This window comes from Diabrotica virgifera, chromosome 3, assembly GCF_917563875.1.
Source record: "Diabrotica virgifera virgifera chromosome 3, PGI_DIABVI_V3a".
NCBI classification, from domain to species: domain Eukaryota; kingdom Metazoa; phylum Arthropoda; class Insecta; order Coleoptera; family Chrysomelidae; genus Diabrotica; species Diabrotica virgifera.
This window is the reverse complement of record NC_065445.1, coordinates 188750828-188774084: the sequence shown is the minus strand read 5'-3', so window position 1 is coordinate 188774084 and position 23257 is coordinate 188750828. Positions and strand designations below refer to the sequence as shown.

At 31.0% G+C, this 23257-nt stretch overlaps 1 protein-coding gene across 1 annotated transcript in view; it reads right to left on the bottom strand.

Moving 5' to 3' along the window:
• The window catches only part of LOC114329242 (uncharacterized), a 112009-nt gene extending 92906 nt beyond the window's left edge, over positions 1-19103 (bottom strand). The window contains exons 1-3 of the mRNA XM_050647634.1: positions 18752-19103; positions 13296-13623; positions 4259-5135 (exon numbers count right to left, since the gene is read on the bottom strand). Coding sequence (XP_050503591.1) covers positions 4259-5135; positions 13296-13623; positions 18752-19042 — 1496 coding nt within the window. The 5' untranslated portion in view covers positions 19043-19103. The remainder of the gene's footprint in view (positions 1-4258; positions 5136-13295; positions 13624-18751) is intronic.
• Positions 19104-23257: the final 4154 nt, after the last annotated feature.

Genomic DNA, 23257 nt, shown 5'->3' with positions numbered 1-23257 from the left:
TTAGTTACACCATTTATAACTCGAGAACGACTGAACAGATTTTTAAAATGTTACATGTATATTCTAGCGGTCTGGGAATAGGATAATATGGAGTTTCATACCCGTACGTCATAAGGGGTGTTGCCCCCCCTGATATATTTTTTTAATTTTTGGAAAAACCGTTTTTTACTATTTTTATGAGATGTAGAAGCAAAAGATACATACAATCCTAAATTTTCAATTTTTTATCTCAGACCGTTATTTTTTAATAGCCATTTAAATATTTTACATCTATATATATAAAAGAAAGTCGAGGTTGTGTTAGTTACACCATTTATAACTCGAGAACGACTGAACAGATTTTTATGAAATTTTACATGTATATTCTAGCGGTCTGGGAATAGGATAATATGGAGTTTCATACCCGTACGTCATAAGGGGTGTTGCCCCCCCTGATATATTTTTTTAATTTTTGGAAAAACCGTTTTTTACTATTTTTATGAGATGTAGAAGCAAAAGATACATACAATCCTAAATTTTCAATTTTTTATCTCAGACCGTTATTTTTTAATAGCCATTTAAATATTTTACATCTATATATATAAAAGAAAGTCGAGGTTGTGTTAGTTACACCATTTATAACTCGAGAACGACTGAACAGATTTTTAAAATGTTACATGTATATTCTAGCGGTCTGGGAATAGGATAATATGGAGTTTCATACCCGTACGTCATAAGGGGTGTTGCCCCCCCTGATATATTTTTTTAATTTTTGGAAAAACCGTTTTTTACTATTTTTATGAGATGTAGAAGCAAAAGATACATACAATCCTAAATTTTCAATTTTTTATCTCAGACCGTTATTTTTTAATAGCCATTTAAATATTTTACATCTATATATATAAAAGAAAGTCGAGGTTGTGTTAGTTACACCATTTATAACTCGAGAACGACTGAACAGATTTTTATGAAATTTTACATGTATATTCTAGCGGTCTGGGAATAGGATAATATGGAGTTTCATACCCGTACGTCATAAGGGGTGTTGCCCCCCCTGATATATTTTTTTAATTTTTGGAAAAACCGTTTTTTACTATTTTTATGAGATGTAGAAGCAAAAGATACATACAATCCTAAATTTTCAATTTTTTATCTCAGACCGTTATTTTTTAATAGCCATTTAAATATTTTACATCTATATAAAAATTCGCCGGTCGCAGTGTTTGTTACCATACTCCTCCGAAACGACTTAACCGATTTTTATGAAATTTTGCAGGTATATTGGACTGTACTGGGAGTAGGTTGCTGTCTATATTTCATACCCGTATGTCATTAGGGGGTTGCCCATGACGCCGTAACTCTCACAATAATGACGTGAAAAATATGAAATTAAGTAGGTAGACTCCTTGCTGAATTCCGAGCAGAACCGTACTAAAATTTTTTGTCTAGCACAATCGGTGTCCGAAATACAATATCTCAAGCCGTAGGAATATTCTGAGGACAGAAGAAGAACGAGCGACAAATTTCATAGAAGAGAAGTGGCACAGTTTAACTTTGGGACTCAAATTGGGCAAAATATGAATTTTTTAATTTTGCGAAATTTTCAAAAAATATCTCTAAACGGAACCGTAAGCAGGAGAAAAATTCTGAGCACACGAAAAGAACAAGCAGCAAATTATAAAATTTTATTTAATTTTAATTCATTTTGTTTAATTTTATTTAGTTTAAGTATTTTATTTATTTTTGTTTATTTTATAAAATTTTATTTAATTTTAATTCATTTTGTTTAATTTTATTTAGTTTAAGTATTTTATTTATTTTTGTTTATTTTATTTTATTTCATTTTATTAAATTTTATTTATTTTTATTAGACTATATTTTCTTTTATTTAATTTTATTATTATTTTTTAATTTATTTATTATTTTTATTTAATTCTTTTTTAACTTTATTTAATTGTATTTAAGTTAATATGATTTTATTTATTTGTATTTAATTTTATTCAGTTTTTTTTATTTTTATTTACGTTTATTCAATTTCATTTAATTTTAATTTACTTCATTTACTTTTTATTTAATTTTAATTGAATTTAATTTTATTTAATCAACACCTATAGACTTGGAATCTCCCCGAACCTAATAATAAATAGATGGTTGTTTTGAATGTAGATATAATAAAGCTGTTATATTCATTATAAGATAAACAAATTTAAGATTGTAACTGTTGCACTACAAACTTTATTTTGTTACTTCTAACTAAACTTTATTATTTCAAACATCATGTGTAATTAATTAAAAATAATAATAAAACCTCATTCACATCGAGCATTTTTGTTTATTAATTACGAATTCCTTTTGTTAATTTTAAGTTTATTGTATACAACAGTTTGTTTTTATCTATTGAGGCAGTACGAAGTCTGCCGGGTCAGCTAGTATATATATATATATATATATATATATATATATATATATATATATATATATATATATATGCCAAAAAATCCTAATTCAAAAATATAAATCGACCTGTCTGAGGATTTCTCTTGAAATTTGCCCATTCTCGAGATAATGAATTTATGCAAACTCAAACGTCCTCACTTATACTACAGTGTCGCGCCCGCTTGATTAGCAATTAAAAAAACAAAGGGCTTTTCGATATTTTATTGCAAAAACTCTTCGGGATTTCATGAATCAATGTTTAAAGAATATCTACGTACCTTGGCAACATTCGAATTTTTAGATAAATGTCCGATTTAGGGTTAAAAATGGCCGATTTCGTAATTTTCAAAATTTTCAATCGCTTATATAACAATAACTATTAACTTAAGAGAAAAATCACTAAGGATCTTTTCTGTTTGGAATGATTCAAAAAACCTAAAAAAAATTTGTTCGATGCAAAAAGAATAATTTTAGGAAAAACCCCTAATCTTTCCCCTCGCCTGGCAAGGTCTTATGCTCTTCAGAATCGCCTGGCATTGTACACATTTCTTCTAAATGACTTACTCAAACACATACTTAAATTTAAACCTTACAGGAGAAAGTTTATTTTACCCCCTAAATTTGCACTTTTCGATTCACCTGGTAGATACACGTGCACCGCTGATGCCTGCCAGGTCATGGTTTTTAGCCTTGGTGTGCTATGAATTATCACTTGACAAATTTCTAGCCTTACAGGACGACCGTTAGTCGGAGGGTTCACTAGCTCTTAGACTAGTTAAAATTATTGTGGCCCTCGGTAATAGACCAAAAACATTTTGTGGCCCCTACTAAAAAAAGTTTGCCCACTCCTGAGCTAGATGATGGAGAAGACCTCCGCAGACTGGACGTGGCGTGGCGGACTGTTCTTTGGAAATTGTTTTAAAGGTATGAGCCGATAAGAGATTGCTATAAGAAGAGGAGTGCGGCAAGGATGTGTACTATCCCCTTTAATTTTTAATATGTGCTCAGAAGAAATTTTTAAAGAGGCACTAGAAGACGAATAAGTGTAATCCTATTTGAGAGCGTAGCCGCAAAATTTTGGTCAAATTATTTTTTAATGCATTTATTTTTTTCGAATCCTGAGCAAACTAATAAGTATTTTTGAAAAATTTAAACACAATGAAATATTACAGTATTAGACAGGGTCGAATGTCCCGAAGAACTTCTATAATGTTTATTTTAATAAGTCACAGGGGTGAAAAAACGAGAAAATTTAGTCTGATTTTTAATTCCAAATATATCATTCAAAAGAAACTTTCTGTTTATTCTAAGTGACTTTCAGCCCTTCGTAATAATGTAATCTTTCATTCTATGTTTAAATTTTTCAAAAAGACATAATATGAGTTTTCTCAGGATTCGAAAAAAATAATTGCGTTTAAAAATAATTCGACCTAAATTTTGCGCCTACGCTCTCAAATAGGATTAAATTATTATACATTTTTGAATCAGTATTGCAAAAGCTTTTAAATGAGGTGTCGCATGATGTACTTCCCCATTTAAAAAAATCAAAGTTATGCCTGTCACCTGAAGAGGGATCGTGTAAAGTTCGAAACATTGATGTTATACTATAATTCTTTTAAAAATGTCAGAGCGTTTTTCTTATGTGCTAAAAATAAATAAGTTAATAAGGGAGGTTAACACTTATTCCAGCTCACTTTATAACCGCTTGTGGATATTGAAAAAGGTTGAAAAAAGTAACTGATGTTTTAGAAATTACCAATCATAATCTTATAGTGCCTTGGTCAGATCTAAATGGATAAAATGATAGCTTTAGTATTATATTTCTATTAAATGAATATTTTACCTCAAAGATTCCAGCATCACTGTCATATCTTCGTCATGCTGATCTGTATAATATCCAGAATATATTAAAGGTTTTTCTTCAGCATTGCTGCTGTTTAGCACAATTTTTCCATGAGATTTTGGATTTATTAGAGTAGAGAGAATTTGTAGGAGTGGCCTTTCTTTGATCGCATCCTTTATATTTGCTAGGATCTCGTCTTTAAGTCCAATTGATGTTGGGAACGCTGATGCCGAATAATTATCTTTAATAGGATACAGAATATGGTGATGTTGCATATTTGGATATCGTGAGTCATTTTTGGTGTTTATGAAAGCCAAGAAATTGGTGATCCCGATGGTTCCTAATATTCCTCCTTGGTGGGTAAAGTACTCGTAGATCGTATCCAACTGATTACCCATTGACTGTATTTCAGGATTCAGCGCTACGTAAAATCCAGCATGCAATGCATGATCTTCTAAGTGTTCACCAACTGGCAAATCTTTGATGAGGTCGATTCCCAGTTTTTTTAGTTGATTTTTGGGGCCTACACCAGACAGCATCAACAACTGTGGCGAATTGATAGTTCCACCAGAAACTATTACCTCTTTTTTAGCTTTAAGGTTTATTATTCTCCCGCCCACTTTGACTTGTACTCCCGTTGCTGTTTTAGTTTTTGGATCTATTATGACTTTCTGAACAAAAGAGTGCAGAGCAATCATGAGGTTTGATCTGCTTTTAACTTGGCCCAAAAAAGCTCTGCCTGTATTGAATCTAATTCCATTTTTGATACATTGAAAAGCTGTCAATGTTCCTAGAGGGTTCGCCGGATTTTCCTCCTGTAGTTGTGGGTAGTTCAATTCTATGAAGGCTTCATGTAATGTGGCCATAATTGGTTCATCTAAAACCAAAGATACGTTAGCGGTCATAAAAACTAAAATCATAAATAACATAGACATACAACAATGACAAAATTGAAAGTTAAAATTGCCCAACCTCCTAAAACTAAGTAAGATTAAAAAACGACACGAACAATAATATTTATTAATATACAGTATGGTGGAAATGAAAGGATTTAATTCGTAATTATTTCAGAAATCGGCGATTTTAAAGAGAAATCCCGAAACAGCCTGATTTTTATTTTTAAATTATGATTTTTTGTCATATATAATATACTAGTGACGTCATCCATCTGTGCGTGATAACATTTTATAGTTCATTTGAAAGGTTATTCAATTCTCTATTCAGTAATATAAACATTACCATAATTATTTATACAGGGAGTCCAAAAAAAAATGTAATTGAATTAATTGACACCAAAAAAGGAATGTATGTAATTTTTTTAATTCAAAATACATTTTATTGCTGTCACAAAAGAAAAAAATATGATTATTTGATAAATAAACGTTGCTTTTCGCTTAAATTCAATGTTCAAGCTGCCACCCACCTGTCTCTTGGCAGTCGTCTACACCCCAGGTCGAGTCTGCCTGAATAAAAGAAATATCTTGGGTAAAACCAGGGGTAATAGCAGGCGGTTGAAGCGTAGCACTGGCCCTGTTACCTTCCTGTATACCGTAGGGCCTGAGATAGTAGACTACCCTGCTATAATCCTAAGTCCGCGTTAACGGTATAAACGTAGACTGTCATTATTATATTTTTGATTCAACCTACTTTTAATACTGTTTCTTCATTTTTTTTCGTTCTTTTACTTTTAGTCCAGGGGAATAAGGATTTTCTCAGGACACTGAAATACACAGGTACCTTACAACTTTTTTGTTATTTTAGACCTATAGGAAGAAAACCTACCTGTTTCCTGTTTAGAGTTCGTGGTCGTTTTTCAATTATGAACAATTTAGTGCAAAAAACACGATTTTTTTCGATTTTTGCACTGCAATAAAAAACTAAATAGTTGACATAAAATTACAAAATTTGACTTGTTAGAACATTGAAAAAGCTTCAAAATGTCGATGTTTGAAAGATAAAAAGACAATTTGTTGCTTCGCAAACTGCAAAATAAGTTAAAGTCGTTATTTTTTAATAACTTTTAATGTTTGTTTTTAAACCAAGAGGAGTGATTCAAATTTACCGCGCTGTAATGCTTGTTTATAATTGGTCCAACCGCAGACAAGTTAACTACACTGTTAAAAAATTTTGACACTAATGACATTTATCAAATTTTGACACAATTGGCATTTCATAGGTTAATTAAGTTATATCGGCGATTTTTTGTATTTTCTGCGGTATTCAGAAATTATTGTTTTATGTGCTATTATATTGAAAACTTAGTCTTTTGCTAGCAGTTGCCGCTAGGGCATCCATGCCATTTCGTCCATTGCAATTCGTAACTGCACGCCGGGGTTTGCTCTGGTTGGGTCAGAGAGAGCAGCATATGTGCCTCCTGATGAGAGACTAATAAGTTTCGAAACCGGTAGAGGTGCTTGCGGCACTTTCTGATTGAACTAGAACTAGAATATGATGCGGCTGTAGTTTCGTGTTGCAACTAAATTGAAAATGGTTATTCATTTTTGATTTACATGTTTACTCTGATTGGAGTACGAAGGGAACCATTCTCGTTGGAATTTTACCGCGCTGAGCAGATGGGACGTGAATTATAAATTGTAAAATTCCCTCATATTCCTTAGTCTCAGCATCCGTTATGGCTTGCAAATTGTAGAAGCCTCAGAAGTGTAACCAGAGAAGATTCCCATTGTTTTCAATCTGGTAGGATGTAGAGTAACATCTTTGATGTTGTTTTATGCGCTATTAGATTGAAAACTTAGTCTTTTGTTAGCAGTTGCCGCTAGTGCATCCATGCCATTTCGTCCGTTGCAATTCGTAACTGCACGCCGGGGTTTGTCCTGGTTGGGTCAGACAGAGCAGCATATGTGCCTCCTGATGAGAGACTAATAAGTTTCTAAACCGGAAGAGGTGCTTGCGGCACTCTCTGATTGAACTAGAATATGATGCGGCTGTAGTTTCGTGTTGCGACGAAATTGAAAATGGTTATTCATTTTTGGAATTTTTATTTTTTGTCAAAGAATTTGTACAGACATTGGACTTTTACAGGACCCTCTACGAATTTTCAAAAATGTTGTTCAAATGGTGATTAGGGGGACCTACAAATCCACCGAGTTCAAATACCGAATAAGCAATTTAAAACTAATAGATAAAACTTTCTATATCTCCGGGCCTACTCAATGGATTTTGATCTTTCTTTTTTTAAATTGTATGTAATTTGTACGTACATTATAAATATGCAATTTGTTTATAAATTTATTAATTAATAAAATATTATTAATTAATAAAAAAAAAATTTTTTTTCATAGTATTATTAATAATCATAGAAAAAGTTTAAGTACACTTTAATAAATAAATTATTTTTTATAAATAATTATTTATTGAAGATAATTTATTTATTAAAGTGTACTTAAACTTTTTCTATGAAATAATGGTAGTATGATTAAGAAAATAGATTTTTGGGAAAAATAATTTTTTTAAAAATTGTTTAAACAAATTAGACTGTTTATTAATTAATAAATGTCTAGACAAATTGCATGTTTGTAATGTACACAAAAAGCGCTTACAAATAAAAAAAAAAGGAAGATCACAATCCATTGAGTAGATCCCAAGATATAGAAAATGATTGTATGGTAGGGGAGCAAAGTATGCTAAATGTGCAGTCACTCGAGCGCTTTGGGGACCTATTGGGTTGTGATTATTAGGTCCTAAAACCAAAAAAAGTTAAGTAAAATTTTCCATTTTAGCGGGCGCTTGCCATTTTTTAATTTAATTTTTCATTTCCATTAATCGTTTTTTCCGAATATAGCGCCATCTATCCATAATTCGAAAAAATGTTTCAAATAAAAGTTGCTTATTTTTATGCAGAGAATTCAAATCTGCAATAAAAAATGGGGGCTCCCATTTAAGATTTTAAAGTAACCCCCTACCCCACCTCCGTGGGGGGTCGCGTTTGGTACCATTCGATATATTTTTCAAAAATATTAAATAACTGTATTTTGCAGTTTTTCGATCTGATGTTTATTTTGCTAAATATCGCGGGGTTTGTATTTAAAATTTAAAATTTACCCCCCACCCCTCTCTGTGAGGGGTCGTGTTTGGTATCTATCGATAGATTTTTGTAAAATATTGAACGTGTAGTTTTTAGTTTTTCGATCTAACGTTCATTTCGCGAAATATTCGCCTTTTTCTTGTGAAACTTTGTGACTCACCAATTCCCTTACGCCTCGCTCAAATCGTCAGATTTTTTAAATATACATTGTTTTGCATGTATTTAACTTACCTTATCTTAATCTGACAATTTCGAGTATTTTTAAGGATAGATTTTTTTTTTCGGGCCCCCCTAAACGAACTCCCCTGTGTTAAGAGCCAATATATGGCAGAGGTACATCTGCAGGGTACCACGTTTCTCCCCATATGATAATCTGACGCGCTCGAGTAACTGCAAAAATCCCCGCTTGGGCTCCCCTACCATAGTTTTAAGTTGCTTTTTTAGTTGTTGAACTCGTGAATTTGTAGGCTCCGAGATCTCCCTTCTCTTACCACGACTAGTCACCAATTGAATTAAATTTTTGAAAATTCATGTAAAATAACATCTTTTCAAATATGTATAAAAAAATTTTCTACGCACAATATTTTTAACGTTATTATAAACTACAAAATTTCAAAAATTTGGAATTAGGATTTTTGACTATAATAAATAAGTATTTTTAATACCTACTTTTAATAGTAAATATCACTCTTCTACTATTTGGCATACGCAGAATTGCCCTATATTCATTATTTTCTGTCTTATGTTATTACAAAATAAAGATCTCTGGGACAAACAAATAGAATAACTTTTATGCTCAATAACCTCAATACGCAACTTTAGGTGAAACACCAAAGTTCTACGTTAGTTTTAACAAAAGTGATAACAATTTTTAGTACATTCTTTCACGGTTTTTGCTCTAAATTTTAAAGAACCGCTTGGATTGACATGAAATTTGGCATACGCATAGCTTATATATCAAAGAAAAAAAGTGATATTGTGTCGATGTGTGCTTTTGCCCTGGGGGTGACTTTCACCCCCTTGTGGGGGTGAAAAAATATATGTCCAAAATAAGTCCGGAAATGGGCAACTGAGTAATTTTAAGTAACTTTTGTTCTATAGAGCTTTTTCGCCAAGTCAACACTATTCGAGTTATTTGCGAGTGAATATGTTCATTTTTCAACAAAATAACCACATTTTAGACGGTTTTTCGCAAATTACTCAAAAAGTAAGTATTTTGTTGAAAAAAGCGTTCTTAGCAAAGCCTGTGAAAAAGTAAAAAAAAATGGTGTACGCGTTAGGTCTCTGGACTTCGTAGAACCAGAGTTATAGCCAGTGAAAAATAGATTCATATTCACCAAATTTCAAATAGAATATTTCGACGTGAAATATCCAAAAAATTATGCACTTTTGGGGAAAACCCATTATAACTTTAGTATAAGTATTTAAAAAAGCTTTATTTTTGTTTTTATAAAAAGTTTCTAGCATTAAATTTAAGCAAGTTACTCTCAAAATAAAGTTGGTCCTTTTGTTTTGGCAAAAAAAATCGGGAAGACCACCCCCTAATTAGCAACTTAAATGAAATTAATCGTTACCGCTCCACAAATTATTTTACTTATGTTGTGTTTATATGATTTGTAAGTTTCAGAGATTCAAAGTGCATATTTTTGAAAACATTTGGTTTTAAAGTAAAATTTTTAAAAATTTTAATTTTGAAAAATATGTTTTTTTTTCAAAATAACTTAAAAATTGTTAGAGATACCAAAAATCTCGAAAAACATAAAAAGTCAGAATTGCTTTTCTGAATACCATGTATTTTTTGTTTTTATGTTAGACAAAAATTGATTAAGATTTGGTGTTTCTAAATTTGCATAAATTCGTGATCAGTGACTCGTTCAACCCCTTTTAACTACAGGCCTTTCAAAAATAAGGACTTTGAACCGATGAAACTTACAGATCATATAAACAATACACACAGAAGTCAAGAAACTTGTGAAGTAGTAACGATTAAGTTCATTTAAGATACTAATTAGGGGGTGATTTTCCCAATTTTTTTAACAAAAAAAAGGACTAACTTTATTTTAAGCGTAACTTGTCTACTTTTGATGCTAGAAATTTTTTTTTATAAAACAAAAATAAAGCTTTTTTAAACACTTTAAATAAGTTGTAATGGGTTTTCCCCGAGATGTGCTTCATTTTTGGATATTTCACGTTAAAGTATTCCATTTGGAATTTGACGAATATGGACCTATTTTTCATTAGCTATAACTCTGCTTCTACTAGGTATAGAGACGTGATATATACACCATTTTTTTAAATTTTTTACAGGTTATATTTTTGCTAAAAATGTTTTTTCCACAAAATACTTACTATTAGAGTTATTTGCGAAAAACCGTCTAAAATCGTGGTTATTCTGTTGAAAAAATTAACATATTCACTGGCAAATAACTCGAAAAGTATTGATTTAGTGAAAAAATTCTATAGAACATGAGTTACTTAAAATTAGTCAGTTTATCCATTTCTCAACTTATTTTGGAAGAATATTTTTTCACCTACAAGAGGGGGTGGAAACCACCCCCAGGGCAAAAGCACATATGGGCACAATATCACTTTTTTTCTTTGACTTGTTAGCTATGTGTATGCCAAATTTCATGTCAATCCAAGCGGTTCTTGAAAATTTGGAGATTTTGTAATATTTTACCGTTAAATAACGTACCATTTCACTTATTTTGCAGTTTGTGAAACAACAATGTCTTTTTAATTTTCAAAAATCGACATTTTGAAGCTTCTTCAATGTTCTAAAAAATCAAATTTTGTAATTTTATGTCAACTATTTAGCTTTTTTTGTGCAAAATCGCGTTTTTTGCGCTAAATTGTTAATAATTAAAAAACGACCCCGAACTCTAGGCCGGAAACAGGAAGGTTTTCATCCTATAGGTCTACAATAACTAAAAAAGTTACATACATAGCCTATTTCTTGCTTATTTCCCTGGAGTATTTTTTATATGCGGTATGCTAATAATGATGTAGAATGTAGGTACTACTAGTACATTATTTCACGGTTTTTGCTGTAAATTTTAAAGAACCGCTTGGATTGACATGAAATTTGCCATACGCATAGCTAACATGTCAAAGAAAAAAAAAGATATAGTGCCGATGTGTGCTTTTGCACTGGGGGTGAGTTTCACTCCGTCTCGGGGGTGAAAAAAATATATGTCCAAGATAAGTCCCAAAATGGATAAACTGACTAATTTTAAGCAACTTTTGTTCTATAGAGTTTTTTCACCAAATCAATACTTTTCGAGTTATTTGCAAGTGAATATGTTCATTTTTCAACAAAATAACCACGTTTTTAGACGGTTTTTCGCAAATAACTCAAAACGTAAGCATTTTGTCGAAAAAAATATTCTTAGAAAAACTATCGCCTATAAAAAGTGAAAAAAAAACGGTGTATATATTAGGTCTCTATACCTAGCAAAAGCAGAGTTATAGCTAATAAAAACTAGGTTCATATTCGAAAAATTCCAAATAGAATAATTCAATGTGAAATATCCAAATAATGAAGCATTCTTGGGGAAAACACATTACAACTTTTTTAAAGTGTATATAAAAAGCTTTATTTCTGTTTTTATAAAAAATTTCTAGCATCAAGTGTAAGCAAGTTACGCTCAAAATAAAGTTGGTCCCTTTTGTTTTGGCAAAAAAAAATCAGGATCACCTCCCCCAATTAACAACTTAATTGAAATTAATCGTTACCGCTTCAAAAGTTACTTTACTTATGTTGTGTTTATATGATCTGTAAGTTTCATCGATTCAAATTGCTTATTTTTGAAAAAATTTGGTTTTAAAGTAAAATTTTTAAAAATTTTAATTTTGAAAAAATGCTTTTTTTCAAAATAACTTAAAAATTGTTAGAGGTGCCACTAAAAAAGTCGGCTTTACTTTTATGAATATTTTGTAATTTTTTGTTTTTCTGTAAGACAAAAATTGGTTAGGATTCGGTGTTTCTAAATTGGCATACACTCGTGATAAGTGGCTCTTTCAAGCCCTTTTAACTACAGCTCTTTCAAAAATAAGGACTTTGAACCCATGAAACTTACAGATCATAATATGATCAATACATACGCGAGTAAAAAACTTGTGAAGTGGTAACAATTAAGTTCATTTGAAATGCTAATTAGGGGGTGATTTTCCCGATTTCTTACCAAAAAATGGACCACCTTTATTTTGAGCGTAACTTGTTTACTTTTCATGCTAAAATTGTTTTTTAAAAAACAAAAATAAGCATTTTTTAAACACTTTAAAAGAGTTAAAATGAGTTTTCCCCAAAAAAGTGCTTCGTTTTTTGGTTATGGCACGTTAAAATATTCGATTTTGAATTTGACGAATATGAACCTATTTTTCATTAGCTATAACTCTGCTTCTACTAATTAGGTATAGTGACCTAATATATACACCATGTTTTTCACTTTTTTACGTGCTATATTTTTGATAAGAATTTTTTTTTCGACCAAATACTTACTTTTTGAGTTATTTGCAAAAAAACCGTCTGAAAACGTGGTAATTTTGTAGAAAAATTAACATAATTCACTCGCAAATAACTCGAAAATTATTAACTTGGTGAAAAAACTTTATAGAACAAAAGTTGCTTAGAATTAGTCATTTTATCCATTTCTAGACTTATTTCTGGGGCGAAACTCACCCCTAGGGCAAAAGCACACATCGGCACAATATCACTTTTTTTCTTTGACTTGTTATCTAGGTGTATGCCAAATTTCATGTCAATCCAAGCGGTTCTTTAAAATTTAAAGATTTTGCAATATTTTACCTTTAAAGAACGTACTATACTAATGTTGTTATTACTTTTACTTTTTATTATTATATTTTATCCCAAACTGCGACCCTTAATAAAAGACGATGTAAATAATGTTTAACAAAAATTAAATTGAAAACCGTATGAATATAAAATAAAATTTAAACTATTTTTAGTGTTAGACAAGATACAATACACACCTGAAATAAATCTATTAAGAAACATATAACCATCTCTTCCATACTGATCACTAACTCCTTGAACATGCATATTTTCTAGTTTCTTAAAATATTCTTTTACAGTGTCCCAACCCCATCCGGTATTTCCCAGAGCCTCCCAGGTTTCGTAATCTCTTTTATTCCCTTTGATGTACATCATGGCATTTAAAATGCTGCTGCCCCCTAGAGCTTTGCCCCTTGGCCATCTACACTGCTCGTCCTTGAATCCTAGGCAAGAATGTGGAGAGGGTTGCGTCCGATATTGCCAGTCTTCTTCTGTTCCTGATGCACTAAATAAAAGTGCTGGTATCTAAAAAGCCAAAAAGTAATTCAAAAATTAATTATTAGAAGCATGTTAAATTTGTTATTAAAGAGAAGAAAATGAAAACGGAAAACTAAGAATGAGATGATAAAAAAAATCATTGAAATATCAAGGATGCTATAACGAGGCAGTTAAACAGGTTATACGACATCCGAACTTTCGTTGATTATTTGAAAATAGGATTGTAGAAAAATCCTCTGACTTTATAACTGCGGCAAGAGCGTTGAAAATAACGTGTCATTAACGGAGAAAGTTACTACAAAATTTGATACGTCAGATTAAATTTAAAATTAAAACTGTCATGGCTTTAGTTCTCGACCACCTAAAGGCTTCTTTAAACGCTTATAATTTAGGATTTGTTATCCATTTTAATAATTCGTTCAGTTCTGACATTGCAGAAGAATCAAACAGATGCGAGAAATAATTAAAAACAATGTGTGTTGGCTTACTTGGGAAGCAAAAAGCTTAATTGTTAGGCGGCAAAAAAATAGTTAAAGGCTCGAGCCAAGAAATCCAATAAGTAGTAATTATTACATAGGGTGTCCCAAAAGTAGCAGAACGGACAAATTGTTCGCGTCATGAACATCGTATCGAAAAACTGAAAATATATTTGAAAAATTATTTTCAAAAATATATCGAATCACACTAAAAACGACCCCTCACTTCACACCCTGGAGGTGGGGTGGGGGTAACTTTAAAATGTTAAAGTTTTGAATTCCTCATGAAAGAATAAGTAACATGAGTTCGAAGAAACATTTTTTAGAATTGTTGATAAATAACGCTAATAAATCGTATTTTTCCGATCTATCAACAATTATTCTAAAAACTGTTTCGAATAAATGTTTCTTATTTTGCATGAGGAATCCAATTCTGCAGTAAAAATGGGGGTTGCTATTTAAGATTTTAAAGTTACCCCTACCCCACCACCAGGGAACAGGGAAGAGTGTCATGTTTGGTGTTATTCGATAGGTTTTTGAAAAATATTAAACAAGCATTTTTTGTTTTTCATTTGGAAGTGTATTTCTCGAGATATTAAACCGTTTCTATAATTTACCTATGGTATCACGATAAATCGTTTTTTCCGATTATAGCGCCATTTATCCAAATTTCGAAAAAATTTCTCGAATAAAGGTTGCTTACTTTTAGGTGAGGAATCCAAATTTGCAATAAAAACTGGGGGGTTTCCATTTAAGATTTAAAAGTTATTCCCCAAGAACACGTGGAACACGTGAACACGTATTTTTCAGTTTCTTGATCCGATGTTTATTTCACGAAATATTCGACCGTTCCTATATTTTTGGGACACCCTGTGTATTAAATCTTATTAAAATAAATAAATGTTATTAAAAAGTACATACTAGCAGTTTTCAAATGATAAAAAATGGGATTTTTTAAAGAACCCGTCAAAAATAGTTTTCTGGTTATTTAATTTTAAATATTTAGATATGAGTACTCGCCGAAATAAAATATAAATACAAAAAATATACTATAACCCACTTTTAATTAAAAAAGGTTTTGCTAGTAAGGAATTTATTAGATTTTTTATTAGCTTTAATTTTGATAATATGTAGTAACTTTTTTCACGAAACATTAAAATCTTTGAACTTTAATAACTCAAAATATTTTGATTTATTAAATTTTAATAACTTGATATACCTTTTAGCTTAGAATTTGTCCATCTATCGGTTTATGGTGTAATTTTTAATACAATAATTTTCACCCCCTGAGAAGGGGTTGCATCCACCCCCAGGGTAAAAGCGCAAGTTAGCAATGTCACCTTTGTTACCTCTATCTACTCACCATCTTTCATGAAAATCGACGGTTCAACGACATCGGAGATGAAAACCTTCAGTGACTCCACTATACAGTAACTCCGATACGTCTAAAGGTGGGAAACTATGTAATGTAATGTAAATTTATAGGTTCCTGTCGATAATTTTACACCTTTACTATACTAAATTTACAATTAAGATGCACTAGAAATAAAAAACCAAGACAGGTTAAATGTTATATTTACAATGTATATACATTTTATAAATCAAAAATCATTATTTGCAAATTTTATACATTGTAAATTATAATTCGGGAGTGCTCCTCGGAACATTCAACGTGTCTTGATTTGCTTTCTCCTACTTTCGTCGTCTCTTGTGATTATGTACAGGGTGGTTCATCTTATTCGCCTCGGTGTCTGTACGGAAAACCACTTGATATTTTAAAAAAATTTCTTCACAGTAATATACAGGGCCATTAATACTACAATCTAAAAATAATGTGAATTATACAGGGTGCTCCAAAAAAGAGTGGTATATCAAAGTTATATTTTTTCTTATGGAATGCCCTATATCTGATGGCATTACTGAATTGACCTTAAAAATAAGCTATACTTTTATAAGGGTTCCCTATACCTAAATACAGGGTGTTTTGATTTATTTCGATTTTTATGAAAATGTAAGGTTTTAGAAAAAAATAAATATCTACGAATCTAAGAATCAGTAACAAATTCCTTCTTGGATCTTAATAATAGACTATTTAGCATACTTAAACAGATACTTACTGCAACAAAATTTCGTACAGGGTGGTCAAAATATGAGATTGTTCTATTAACAGATTCAAGCTTTAATAACTTACTTAATTTAAATGTAACACCCTGTATCTTACTAGTCTATCGCGTAGAAAATATACTTATCTTTCAATTTGTATTAGGGTTTCCTACACCTATCTTTTTATAGGGTGGTCAAAATATTAGATTGTTCTATTAACAAATTCAAGCAGCAATAACTTACTTATTTTAAATAGAACACCCTGTATCTTACTAGCCTATCGCGTAGACAATTTATTTAGCTTTCAATTCTTATTAGGGTTTCCTATACCTATCTCCCTTCATTTGTTAAATATTTAAAGATTTCCTAATTTGCAAGCTTTAAAAATTAGAATTAAGTAAATATGTCGTGGTTACATATTATGTACAACACATCACCAACACCGGCAAAATACTTAGACATGATACTGTCAATAATAAAATTTTCATTGTTATCATGTAATCACACAGAGTGTTGTATTATTTTAGTTGATTTTGGCCTACAGGTGACATTGAATAATATGTTTATATTAAACTGCATACCCTATATTAGATGCCGTATTCTGGAAGATACTTAAATTATATTTCATTCCGTATAAGTATGTTCCATATCTTAAACCAATGGTTATTAAATAAATTTAAGAACACCACTTTTTGTTTGAATCTTTGAATCGCAATTACAGACAATTAAATGCAATGGCTACTATGACGAAAACGAGCCTATTGTACAAAAATATGTAAAAATGGGTATTTACAGAATAACATGGGAATTAACATTTACAGAATAACATGTGTATTGAGAATGTTTACATGGAATTGAAGTGATTTTAAATATCTTCCATTATAAAGAATAGAATATCGAGTATGTCATTTAAAATAAGAACACTCTGTGTGATTAAATAATAAAAATATGAATTTTATTAACGAAAGCATCTCGACTAAGATATTTAAGTATATTGCCGGTGTTGGTGATGTGTTGTACATAACCACGACATAGGTACTTAATTCTAATTTTTAAAGCTTACAAATTAGGAAATCTTTAAATATTTCAAAAATGAAGGGAGATAGGCATAGGTAACCCTAATAAGAATTGAAAGCAAAGCAAATTTTATACGCGATAGATTAGTAAGATACAGGGTATTCCATTTAAAATAAGTAAGTTATTACAGCTTGAATTTGTTAATAGAACAATCTAATATTTTGACCAACCTGTAAAAGATAGGTATAGGAAACCCTAATATAAATTGAAAGCTAAGTAAATTTTCTACGCGATAGACTAGTAAGATACAGGGTGTTCTATTTAAAATAAGTAAGTTATTACAGCTTGAATTTGTTAATAGAACAATCTCATATTTTGACCACCCTGTAAGAAATTTTGTTGCAGAAAGCATCTGTTTAAGTATGCTAAATAGTCTATTATTAAGATCCAAGAAGGAATTTGTTACTGATTCTTAGATTCGTAGATATTTATTTTTTTCTAAAACCTTACATTTTCATAAAAATCGAAATAAATCAAAACACCCTGTATTTAGGTATAGGGAACCCTTATAAAAGTATAGCTTATTTTTTAAGGTCAATTCAGTAATGTCATCAGATATAGTGCATTCCATAAGAAAAAATATAACTTTGATATACCACTCTTTTTTGGAGCACCCTGTATAATTCACATTATTTTTAGGTTGTAGTATTAAAGGCCCTGTATATTTCGGTGAAGAAATTTTTTTAAAATATCAAGTGGTTTTCCGTACAGAGACCGAGGCGAATTAGGTGAACCACCCTGTATATTGTAAAATCCGGAGATGCGGGATGCAGCCAGAAAGCAGTTTATTAACGAAAAGTCTTAGATTTAAAATATTGTTTATTATATTTTTATTTCAATTATTCTAATTGTTTAAAAGGTAGTAAACTTTGTATCTGGGGCTTTTCGTTGTTTTCCTCGTAATACGAGAGATGTCGCTAAATTGCGTCTCAGAGGTGGGTTCATTGCATTGCGATGGTTTGCCTTAAATTGGCAGAATTGTTTGTATTTACTTCAGAGCTGAGACTTCTGAGCTTCACTGATGAGGCATAAGGATGCTGAAATAGCTATATGGAGATGGTGGTCCAACTCTGAATCAAATATAAACAAAACCTGCCTTGATCTTTTTTATCTGTGTCTTGATTTGTTTATTTCTACTGCATCTTTATTATGATTTTAGTATAGTTTCATCTCTTTTTATTTCTCAACATATTATGTTTTCCAATCTTGTGCGTTATTTTGCCGGTTCTTAGCACACTGTACAACTATTGTATATAATTATTCTAGTTTAACACATTGAACGCCACGTGAGTTGTATTTAACTATTACGCCTTTTTTGGTCCAGGCGCTCAGTGAGTTAAATATAATTCGCATTAACATTGAGATTCTAGATGAGGAGCCTGAAGGCAAAATCAAAAAATTTTAATGTGGCGGTTAATGTGTAACTCAAAAGGGGATTTTAGGTCCAAATAATTAAATACCTTAATGTCTTAACTACAATATTTAAATGCTATACTTACATCACTAGTTGCTGATGGATATCCTCCAGCTTCCAGCACCAATACTCTCCAGTTGGGATTTTCACTTAGCTTATTCGCTACCACTGCTCCAGCTGAACCAGAACCTACCACTATAAAGTCAAACTCATCTCCATCTTTCAATCTGGGCGCATAGTCTTCTGTATAGTCGTTAGGGTTAGCTAATTTGCATTTGGAACTCATTAAACTGTTCAATAAAGTCATAAAAAAATATAATGACATGCCTTCTAGGTTTCCAGGACATGTGTCCTGCAAAAGAGACCCAATGTCCATCGTTAGCTTCTGTGTGTTTATTTTCTAAACTCGATAGTTTTCTATTCACTCTTCTTTTGATAAACAAAAGCTGTCTTTCTGGATTGAAATCTACTTTGCTTATATACACTGGTTAATGCGATCTTAATTGTAAAATGTTTTTATCGTTTTAAATGGATTTCTGTTTAATTTCTTTTATGATTTTTAATAAATTAATAACGATGAAGTTATAGTCCAGGAGTTGAACATTTTTGGTATCGTTCTGAGGAAAATGTAATCATTCAAATTTCTTTTTTAAAGTATTCTACACACTCAGGGCCCCCGTAACCGGGCGTGCAACGCGTGCGACGCACGCGGGCGCAACCACAAAAGGGCGCCAAACCGAAGGTTTGGTTAATACGAAATATTTATTTCAAATGAGGTAATCATTTTTTTAGACAATTTGAATTATAATTTTTTTATGAACACGTAGCAAAATCCCAAAAATGGAATATTGTGTTATTCTAAAAAAGTTCAAATAAAAGAGAGTTTTTAGCTTTCTACTTACTAGACACTACAGAGGAATCACTATTTAATTTTGTAGTAAAATTACAAAATTTAATTACAAGAGACATGAGAGGTAATGGGTATGATAACGTTGCCTATATGCGTGTATGATAAGGGTAGGATAACCCTCGAGCTTTTTTGTTCCACGCTCTGAAAATAGCTTAAATTTAGTAGTGAATGATGCAGAATATAAGTGTCAAATAAAATAGTAAACTTTTTTAATATTTTACAAGAACTTTACGTATTTTTCTCTTCCTCCACAAAAAGATAGGATATTATAAAAGTACATGTTCCTGGGATAAATCTAAAACCCCAAAGTGATACAAGATGTTCGAATAGGATAGAAGTTATAAATCCATTCAAATTTCATACAATGAAAATTTGTGAGAATCTTTTAGATATAGCAGATAATGATACCTTTAGCATAGAAAGTAGACAGTACTAGAATAATTGATCAATAGACCGGGAGATATTAGATAAAAGTTCACCAACGAATTTCTGAGTCCTGCCCTATGCAATACTACTGGAGGTGGTACTTACAATTTGTGGAAAAATCCATGGCTTTCCTGTGACATTTTCCTGTGAAAATTAGATTTTGCATGAAAAAAAGGGGCATTGCAAAGAATTTCTAAGTCCCTTCATATCCATAGAATTGCAACCCTTCTGTCCAAAAAATGTTCTTCATAAAATCGATAGTATCCTGTTATTCTATGGATATGGCAGGACTCAGAAATTCATTGCACCCCATTTTTTTTTATGGAAAATCTAATGTTCACAGGAAAATGTCACAGGAAACCCGTGGATTTTCGACAAATTGTAAGTACCACCTCCAATAGTATTGCATATGGCAGGACTCAGAAAATCGTGGCTGAACTTCTATCTAATACCTCCCGGGTACTAAGTTCGTTAAATAGTAGATCTGGTAATAATATCTATGATGTCTGGTTATGATAATGTTTTTGGTTTTTTAGTGATATTTTTACATTGAGTGACCATGATATTTAAAAAAACTGTCTTGTTCTTCAGCAAAAGCTAACGGATCCAGTAAAATCGGGGGCGGATATTGATGCAACTGATTTATTTAGTGAGATAAAAGCTTTCAAATTATTTTTATTACCTGACTCATCAAATTTCCTCTTAATAATCTTCAATATATGAAAATATCTAACTTCATCAGTCTTTGCCAAATATCACAATTTCATTAATAACACTCCTCACTTTAACTGTGTCTGTGGCTTCTGGTGAGGGATCCTTTTCAAAATTAAAGTTAATTAAAAATTATTTGAGGTCTACTATGCTAGAGGAATGATTATCTAATTTGGCAATATTTAGCTATATAGCAAAAGCTCGTCAATAAAATTGACTTTGAAGATATTATAAAAGAATTTGCTGCAGTCAAATCTAGAAACACACCCATTTAATTCAATTTAGATTTAAGGTATGGATTTCCAGATTTAACTAATTAGGTATATTGGTTTACTTGTTTTTTAAACGCTTTTATTTAGTTCAATAGTTTGCGTCAAATCTTTGGACGTTAATTTAACTGCCTTTACTCCAATGCAAATTAATGAAAATTTGCAGACATATGCATTCGAGGGAACAATTCACGAATAGTCAATAACATTTTTTTATATTTATTAATTGTTTAAATAAAAAAACGATTTGAATGGAAAATGCTTAAATTCTCTCGTTTTTTACAATGTAAAAACTTGAAACTTTTACGGATTATAGCTAATGATATGAACTATACATAATTTCACTTTTTACGTTAATTGTTTACGCTATGCTTCATAAATAAACAATAAAGTTTAAAATTTTTTGCCGATTCCGACTACTTTTCATGTTAATACACCATATGTTTTATACATATTTTAATAAACATGACTTCCTTTTTTTAACGTTTGAAAAGCGTAAGACTAAAAAGTAAAAATTAAAAAAATATGAAAAAAAAATTTTTTAAGAAACGCTTTTCTTTAGTTATGAGTGACTAAAATTAAAAATAGTAAAAAAAAATCAACCAAAAAGCAAAAAATAAAAAAAATTTAAAAAATCTAACACATTCGTTAAAGAAAAGCGTAGGGCGAAAACCGTTTATTCGGTGAAGACGCGCCGCGCCGCGCTTTTCTTTGACGAATGTGTTAGATTTTTTTATTTTTTTATTTTTTGCTTTTTGGTTATTTTTCAACGAAAACTTTTCGTTTATAAATTTGCAAAAGTCTGTGTGTTATTGCGTCGCCGCTCCTGCAATACTTAGAGCAGATGTATCGATGGATTCTTATGTAGTTTTGTCTTCTGAATCCAAATCTGAAAACGGCATTTCGATATCTCAAACCGTCTTCGAGATAATCGACCTCAAAATTTAAAATGTGACGTCACAATCCGGTTATCTCCTATCAGGCACTAAACGTCAGCTGAAATCTTTGATTAGGAAGTAGGCTACTTTTTTTTAATCTGAATTTGTTAAGCAATGGAAATGTTATTATCACAAACCATACATGTCATAGACGTTTCACGACCATGTTAATCTTTCGGATCGAATTAACGCCATCTCTTGATTGGAATGGGAACTAAATTAACAAATTTTAGTTACGTGGGAATTTCAAATTATAAATTTTGCGGGATTTTTGATGAAATTTCGCAGGAAATTAAAACAACAGAAAGACAATTCAATGTTTTATTCAATGTTTTACTGAAAACTTCAAATGTTCCAATTTGTTTTCAAAATGCTATAAACACTACTGCCATGTGTCACGTGAAAGCACTGATATTTTTATGTAATAGCGAGTTGAATGAAAATTTTTGAAAGAATCTTGTAGGATGATTGTTTAGATAAATACCTTATAATCTTTTACAAACTTCCAAAAATATATAGGCCCGAAATTTTGATGACACACTTGTCTATTGGAATAAACTGTTTCAGGATCTATTATATTGTTTTTTAAATGTGGAGAAACACAACACGGGATGATCAATGTAAACTAAAAATTCTACTCACAAAAACGTAGAGGAGGTTAATACAATTAATTAAAATTGTGGTTAAATCTAATTAAAAACGTAACACCACCATAAAACACCACGTAACACCATAAAATATTTAAGCCACAAACTGTAAAACATGCCCCGCTAACTCTAATAAAAAACATGTAATCGTATTTATTTTCCTTCCGTTTAGTCAGAGGCGCTGATGTCGGCATTGTGATTGGTGGAACATGACTTTTGACAAATCCTGCGCTATCTGTGAATCTGTAATTTGTGTTCGTGTTCGTTCGTTCGTTGTCGTTCACTTATTTTATAAGGTCGGTTATAAAATGTGTTTGGTGTTTGTGTTTGTGTCACCATAAAAAGCTGATATTCAGTCGTGTTTTTTGTTGATATTTTTGTTATTTCATAATCGAGTACCTTTTTAAAGGTAAGTTTTTCTGATTGTAGGTAGTGTTTATCCAACAGTTTTAAAATACACATTTTATTTCGCGTTTTGTTGTTGGGTCTAATGGCCGATCAGCTGTTGTGTGCAGCCGATAAATTCAACAAGTAAACATATATTTAATCGAAATTAAATACTCATATTTCTATGTAAAATGTCACATTATTCATTATTGTATAAATAAATAATTAAGAAACAAAAGTTGTTTGTGTTTTACCTTTATTGTCCACTTTAATAAAATATTAAATATTGGAAGTACCGTATGG